The 7,907-nt window shown below is 32.7% G+C and overlaps 1 protein-coding gene across 2 annotated transcripts; it reads left to right on the top strand.

Moving 5' to 3' along the window:
- Window positions 1-422: 422 nt before the first annotated feature.
- Window positions 423-5,751, top strand: LOC136220806 ((+)-neomenthol dehydrogenase-like). Of its 2 annotated transcripts, none has more exons than XM_066008613.1 (5): window positions 423-580; window positions 1,612-1,861; window positions 3,525-3,602; window positions 4,575-4,754; window positions 5,253-5,751. In XM_066008613.1, exons 1-5 carry the CDS (start codon window positions 543-545, stop codon window positions 5,631-5,633), a joined length of 927 nt encoding a protein of 308 aa, XP_065864685.1. In that variant the 5' UTR covers window positions 423-542; the 3' UTR covers window positions 5,634-5,751. The 2 variants fall into 2 exon arrangements, with proteins under 2 accessions (XP_065864685.1, XP_065864684.1); XM_066008612.1 differs by lacking the exon at window positions 423-580 and adding an exon at window positions 633-830.
- Window positions 5,752-7,907: the final 2,156 nt, after the last annotated feature.

Genomic DNA, 7,907 nt, shown 5'->3' with positions numbered 1-7,907 from the left:
AATAGATGGACAAATATGTGTATTAACCCTATTTTTTAATATATAAATATTATGATGGGTAATATGTATCTGGTACCCTGAAGGATATTCTCATACCCGTCTCATTATCTGTCTCATACCCTTTTATACAGGGTACGAGTAGTTCTAATATGGTTGGATAGTGTCGGATACCCGTTACCATCCCTACTCCTAATCATACAAAAAACCTCACTTCCCGTTTAGATAAAAAATTCTACAAATATCTACTTGACAAAACGTAAAAACACGTCAGTTTTTTTAAACCCTAATTAAAATTTAAGTTAATTAGTTGGTTGATAGTCTTAACTAGAAAGGAATTGAAATCCTAACCACTAAGAAATTGAAACCATAGACTACTCTATCACCATGTACTAATCTATGATCTGTGACTTGATACGAAATTTACAAAATGGACCCATTTTCCAAAATTGTGAGGCTCGGAAATAATTTATAAGTCATAAAAATTGGTATCATTATTAAATTATTAATAAGAGCAAAAACAATTAATCCATCTTTAACCTACAATGGCACAAGAAGCTTCAACTGTTAATACAGAAACCAGGTTAGTGTTCTTTAATTTCATAGTTTATTTCTTCAAATTAAATATTACGCGGTTGAAGAATTGGCTTCCAAATTTACGGAGAAATTTGATAAGTTTTGATATAGTGGCAGTTTTGTAACTTCTGCCAAATTTTGGAGTTCTGGATTTTTGTGTTTTCAGACTCAAAAACGGACCAACAAGCAAAACTCACGGCTTTACTCTGATGTATGTACTTTTGCGGCCAAATTCATTCTTTTGAACCTTCAAAAATGTAAATTACTGTTTTTTTTGGATTATTATGTAATTTTAGTTTTTAGTTTTCTTCAAATTTAATATGACCCGGTTGAAGAAATCGCTTGAAAATCTGTAGAAAAATTTGGCCAGTTTTGATGTAGTGACAATTTTGTAATTTTTCTTAAATTTTGAAGTTTTGGAATTTTGCGTTTTGAGATCTTATTTTGAATGGAGACATGCCAACGAGCAAAACTCACCGCTTCTCTAGCCAAATTCATCTTTTGGACCTTATTGTGTATTTTTTCTTTTTAGTCTTTTCCTACTCCGACCCTCGCTCAGCGGGGACGCGTAATGCGACCGGGCCGCCCTTTTTTTTTTTAGTCTTTTCCTACTCCGTTTAAGGTCCAGTGGTAGAGTTTTACTTTGCTATTTAAAGAACAATTTCCGTTGTAATATGAAGTTTTTTTTTTATAATCAATTGACAAATTTCATTTTTCCAAAGTTCTCTAAATTTTAAAGCCGCTATGGATCCAAGATTCACCGTCTCTTGTAATTTATGGGTGCTAAATTGATATTTTTGGTATTTTTACATTAAAAAAATAAAAACATTACACAATTTCCATTGAATTTTTATTATTTTCTGACGACCAGTGGATGTTCAAGCCTCCATCTGAATCCGTCCATGTTATCGATATAGGTATTTATGCACGAATCAAGTATTTGCAACATGTTTTAAAAGTTATCTCATTCGCTGCATCATAATAACTCTTGGCGGTTTTCACTTAGTTTCACTCCCACTTTTTTTTTTTTTGTTTCAGGTATGCAGTGGTGACCGGAGGAAACAAAGGAATAGGTTTTGAAATATGTCGGCAGTTAGCTTTGAATGAGATAACGGTGGTTTTAACGGCCAGAGATAAGAATAAGGGACTTGAAGCTATACAAAAGCTTAAAGACTTTGGTCTTTCCGATCATCTTTTGTTTTTCCATCAGCTTGATGTTTTAGATCCCAAAAGTATTGCTTCTCTAGCAGATTTCATCCAAACACGCTTTGGAAAACTTGATATTTTGGTAAATATTTTTTCCATTCTTCACTTATATATATAGGGTTAATTTCAAAAAAACCCTTTGTGGTTTCACGTTTTTTTACAGACCAGTACGTGTGGTTTTTTTACTCCTAAACAAACCATGTGGTTCTGCCATTAGTGAAAATGCGGCAAATCTCTTAACACCGTTAAAATTTAGATCTAGGCATGGGGCGACGAGTCCGCCCGGCTCGCGCAGGCCCAGGCCCATTTAACCGGGCTTGGACACATGAAATTAGTGTTAGGCCCGGGCCGGGCCCAAGCCCGTATAAGCCCGCCAGAAACTGGGCGGGTTTGGGCTATATGAATTTTCCATCGGTCCGACCCGATATACTATATATATATTATAAATATAAATTAATTATATTTTTTTTATGAGATGCTATATATACTTACCTTACCACCAATAGACAATTAGTTTATTATAATTTTTCCAAACTTATTAAGTATTGTGTTGTGTGTACTATTTTTATTAAGAAAAGTTGGTGTGACATTTTATTAAGAAAAGTTGGTGTGACATTTTAATTGTATTTTTTTAATATATAGATGGGCTTGGACGAGCGGGCTTGGAATTTATATTTTAGGCCCGAGCCCAGCCCGAGCCCCACTCAATTTATTGCGGGCTTAGGCTCGTCAGGTTTTATTAAAAGCCCGACAGGTCCGACCCGAGCATTTTAACGGTGTTAAGGGATAACTAACGGCAGAAATCACAAGAAGAAAAGTCAGTCAAAAGATGACAAAACAAATTTCCCAAAAATAGCCCTGCATTTTAACGGTGTTAAGGGATTTTTCACGTTTTTGCTAACGGCAGAAATCACATGATTTATTTTAGGGTAAAAAAACCACATTATCGATCTGCGAAAACGTGAAGCCACATGAGTTTTTTTTTTTTAAACTAACCCTTATAACTATACATATAAGGCTTAAAGCATGTATGACACATATTTATCCAAAATTTTGTCATTTATTCCCTATCTATTATTTGGTCATATTTGGCATGTAAGTTATTTGAATCGGTGAAATTTCATATAATCCATTATCCCTCTGACACGTGTTGATATTTTGACACCTGAACTTAATAAATTTTAGTTTAGAATTTTTTTATTACTTTATTACTTTTTTACTTTTTTTAATATAATTAATTTTTTCCAAGTAAGAAAATCTTGTAGCAAAAGAACTTTAAGATACCCGTGTTAAAGCACTGCTATGTATTTGGGGGATAACAGTTCAGTCAAGTCTCCATTTAAATTGGGTCAAATTTCACCAATTGGAATAAATTAGAGGGTTAAATGCGAGTAAATAAAAGGTCAGAGGCCAAATGATAAAATTTTAAATAGACCGGGAATCAAATTGTACTTTAAATCTATATTTTTAGGGATAAGGTAAAATTACCTTTAATATTGACAGTCAATATCAATTTTACCTCTGAAGTCATAAATGTACCGTGTATAAATTTGCCAAATTATCCTTAACATTAATTAGTATAATTAATTGGTAACATCATAAATAGGGATAAGATTGCCCCTATCATTTTCTGGGAAGTGAAGATTTACACTTAACATACGAAATAGTACAATTTTATTTATAACGACCAAACTTATCTTTAACTAATAGAAAATTTGAACACGTTGTTTTATTGTTATTATTAGGTAAACAACGCTGGCATTGGTGGAACTGAGATAGACCATGACAATTTTAAAAAAGCTGTTGAGCTTTGCGGTGGTTGGGTAATTCATTTTTTTATTTTATTTTATTTAAAAAAACTATTTACTGTTGATGTTAGTTGTTTCTTGTTTGTTATTAGCTGATTAATTATTAGTGTTTGATAAAATTATGATTAACTGTTGTTTTTTTTAACAGATTAACTGTTGTTGTTAGTATGTAAATATTGAATGTGGACATGTTTTAAATTAATTAAAAAAATAAATTATAAAAATAAAAATTATAATACATAAACTAATAAAAATAATTTAAATAACTAAATAAAAAATAAAAACAAAAACTTATTTAAACAGAATAAAACCTGGTTCTTTCTGTAATAATATTATAGAGATATGGATAACGTTAAAAATTATGTGTTTTGTGGAAATAACAAGGATAATTTTGTTAACATTAAATAGATTCAAACAATTGTTCATAAAAAGCTCTAAAAAGAAGTTTTTCGTGAAAATCTCCAAAACGCAACTGTTTCCATCAGAAAAGCTAAAAGCAGTTGTTGTATAAACCTAATCAAACCATATTTCTTGCAGTTTGGAGTGAAACATTATATGTTGCACCGAAAAGTTGAAACAAACACCCCTAAGTATTTGATAAGAATAAAAAAAGTGTTGCTAATAGTTATTTTGGAAGAAAATTTAATTAATATCTACGAGTGAAGATGAATCAAACAGATTTAAATCTACATTTTTTGTGTTAAAAATATCTTGATGAGACCTTTGATCATTGTGATATTGATTGAATATTTGATCTTTTATTTCAACATATCAAACGTCTAATAATTTACTTTTTTGTCATATTAACCTCTTGCTTAACAAATTAATTAACTGTAAATATCTAATTCAGTTAAAAGAGTGTTACCCGTTATCTGCATTTGCTACTGTAGTTTTTATCGTTTGAAATAAGCTTTTTAAAGTTTTTTATAACCACGTCACATATATAAAGAAAAATTACTTTCGAAATTAAATATTGTGATGATGCAGCCAGATCAAAAACAAGTTAATTGGTACGAAATTGCAACTCAGAATTTGGAGTTAGCAGAGAAGTGTTTGAAAACAAACTATTATGGTGCAAAAGGAATGATTGAAGCACTTGCTCCTCATTTGCAATTATCTGATTCATCACGAATTGTAAATGTTTCTTCTACTACAGGATTATTACAGGTATATATATAACCCTTTTGTTTATGGAAAGTTGTATTTCATTTTATCAGGAATAATAATGCATAAAAGCTATTATTTAGTTTTATCTACCAGTTTAATTTTTTTAAGTTTGACATGGAATTAAAGTTTCTTAAACTAATTGTCTGTTTATATCACCTTTTTGTAGTGGAAATAGTAAACAAAAATAGATGAACCAAACGGGTCCTAAGTGGCCATTTAGTTCTCCTTTGCAGCTTATTTTTTACTCGAGACTGTTTACATAAATTGTTTGGTCAGGAATTATGATTGAGAAACAACTGTTGATAGTTAATTTGAAAGGAAAATAAACTAACATTTATTAGCTACAATAACAGCAAACAATAAATGCTAGTTAGTACCTTTATTTATTAATGGAAATTATAAATGCTATTATTAAATCTTGTCTGTTAATTGACATTTTTAGGTCGATTCATTCCTTGACATATTTCATCTTTAATCTTGTTTTTCTTGTTGGTGTAGAATATTCCGAACCAATGGGCAAAAGGATTATTGAGCAATGGTACTAACCTAACTGAAGAAAGAGTGGATGAAGTTGTAAATCAATTTTTGAAAGATTTTAAGAATGGTTTGCTTGAGACTAAAGGATGGCCAATTCATATGTCAGCCTATATTATTGCAAAAGCTGCAATGAATGCCTACACAAGAATCTTGGCAAAGAAATACCCAAGTTTCCTTGTCAATTGTGTTTGCCCTGGATTTTGCAAGACTGATATTACCACCAATCTTGGCGCCTTAACTGCGGCTCAAGGGGCAGAAAGTGTTGTGAGATTAGCACTATTATCTAAAGATGAATCAACTTCTGGATGTTTCTTTATAAAAGAACAAATGGTTGATTTCTGAATGCAACTGAATTACTGTTATATCCTAATTGATGGATGACAATTGGTAGAAGCATTGAATTTCTATGTATTTTCTTTACAGAATAAGATATTGCAAGTTTTTGAATTAAGAGTTAAAACGACTTCTAAAGTCAATAGACGAGATCAATTTAGCACTGGATAAGTTTTAGGTATCAATCTTAATCATTTGCTCCCCATGTTAGTCATGCTCTTGTAATAACTCAGCCTACTCCTCTATTTTTATCTCATTTCAATCTCAATTCCCATCTCTTTGAGACTTTGGGATAGAATTCTCAAATCCCGACAACTCCTCCAATTGTTGATTCTCTCCTACAGAAGTTAAGAACTCTATTGTTCACTCTAGATTCATCTTTGAAATTTTATGGTGACATGCTTGACAAAGTCAAGAGTTGTATTGCCGAGAAACAAGCACATTCAAATACAAATTTTATTGAAAGTGAAAGATCTTTGCCAAACTAGATATCATGGAAACACTGATGTAGGAGCATTTTGCTATGCAAGGTGAGCTGATGCAGCAGCAAAATGACCATCTTCAACAGCTTACAGATTCCATGAACATGTTTATGTTAAGACAGGAAGAGCTTGTTCACAAAGTAGAGGAACTCAATCAAATCACTCTTGAAGTTGGCATAACTATCCAGCACATCCACATCACCCAAAATTCATCCTCTACTCCAGAAAGCTAACTTGCATTCATCTTCCTCTCTTTTTAGAAAATGACTTCACAGAATGAGTTTGCTTCGTAGTTTTCACAAAATGCGAAGCAAACTCATCCACTGAAGTAGTATTTTCTCTAAAAAAATGACTTCACATAATGTTTACTTCGCAGTTTTCGCAAAATGCGAAGCAAACTCATATTTGTTAGGTTGTATTTCTCTTTGCAGGCTTTGCAGTTCGCTTACTACGAAGCGTCTCTTTTATTATTTTCCTAAAATGACTTAATTTTTGTGAAGGTTAAATACAAAGACATCAAATTCAAATATCCGTTTAGCTTGAATACAAATGCATCAATCACAATGAGGGGTGATTGGGATGTGATGAAGAAAGTGAAGACCAAATTAACTAGAGAGCAAATGTTGTCTTTTTGGGTTTAGGGTTTACTGTAGTGCATTAGTGCTCATACCATTGCTGGAAGGCATACCTCTAGTACATTCACTAATCAGCTTCAAACTTCCTCCAATGAGCCCCGTGTACTTACTTGTTGAAACACCTTTCCACATGATTTTGATTTAGCAAAATTATTTAAGTTAATCCCATGATTAACACAATTAAATTTAAGTGCTTTGATTTAATTGTACTAATGTGTTTGTTCAATGTTGAGTATATCTATAAATAAGAACAGAAGTAAAAAGTAAGACAGGACGAAGTCAGCATGAGCCACAGAAGTTGAGTAGAATACAACTCAGCATAATAAGAAGAAAAGTCTTCTTCAGAACAAACGGTTGAAGACGGAGTTGACCAAAGAAGCTGGGTAGAACATGACTCAGCCTCGCTAGAGATAAAGATCGAAGGCAACGACTATTAAGTCAAGCTGAGTGTTCATCAGGACAACGCCAATGATCCGTTAACTAGAAGACAAAGTCCGACAGAGATCTGCGCCAATTTAGAAGCTTTGGAATTATGCAAAGAGACCTTTTCGAGATGCATGGGTCAACTGACATTTGGCTAAAAGAAGAAACTGGCTCTAGAAGACGAACCTGGCGGAAGAAGACAAGCCTGGCGTCTACTAAATTCAGACGACAAGATTGGCCTGCAAATCTGCATGCTGACCAGTGAATGACGCAAGAAGACCGTTTGAATTCAATGGATACATCCGAATTCAAATGATTGATGCATCAGATTTCACTATAAAAGGACAAGTTCATCACTTGGATCCTTTGCCGAAGTACAAAAAGAAAAGCATACATACAAGCACATACAAATAAGAAAAGCAAATACTTACACCCAAATCCTATCTTTGTGTAAAAGTCTAGATCGAATTTGTATTCATTGATGCGCCCTCCCCTAAGGTTAGATGAGAACTCACTAAGGGATAAGTGTACCCCGTCGTTATCAAGTAATAAATTTCTGGTTTAAGTCCAGGTTATCGTCCACAGGATTTATTTCTGCAAGTACCGAGCTACTCAATCTCGGATGTTATCTAGGCTTAGGGGGGTTTTGAGTTTGTTTTGCTTAAGTTAATCTACTCCTAGGTTGAATTATACTAATCCTAGCTAAGTTATCTGATTCTAACTAAGTTATTCTATGCCTAATT

This window comes from Euphorbia lathyris, chromosome 2 (assembly GCF_963576675.1).
Source record: "Euphorbia lathyris chromosome 2, ddEupLath1.1, whole genome shotgun sequence".
NCBI classification, from domain to species: Eukaryota; Viridiplantae; Streptophyta; class Magnoliopsida; order Malpighiales; family Euphorbiaceae; genus Euphorbia; species Euphorbia lathyris.
This window is presented reverse-complemented; position numbering and strand designations above follow the sequence as displayed.

Bases quoted from the DNA above. Each gene is read 5' to 3' on its own strand.
- LOC136220806 (XM_066008612.1), top strand. From the start codon at position 787: ATGTACTTTTGCGGCCAAATTCATTCTTTTGAACCTTCAAAAAT. The intron at 3,603-4,574 runs GTAATTCATTTT...GTGATGATGCAG, and splicing joins TTGAGCTTTGCGGTGGTTGG to CCAGATCAAAAACAAGTTAA. The intron at 4,755-5,252 runs GTATATATATAA...TTGTTGGTGTAG, and splicing joins CTACTACAGGATTATTACAG to AATATTCCGAACCAATGGGC.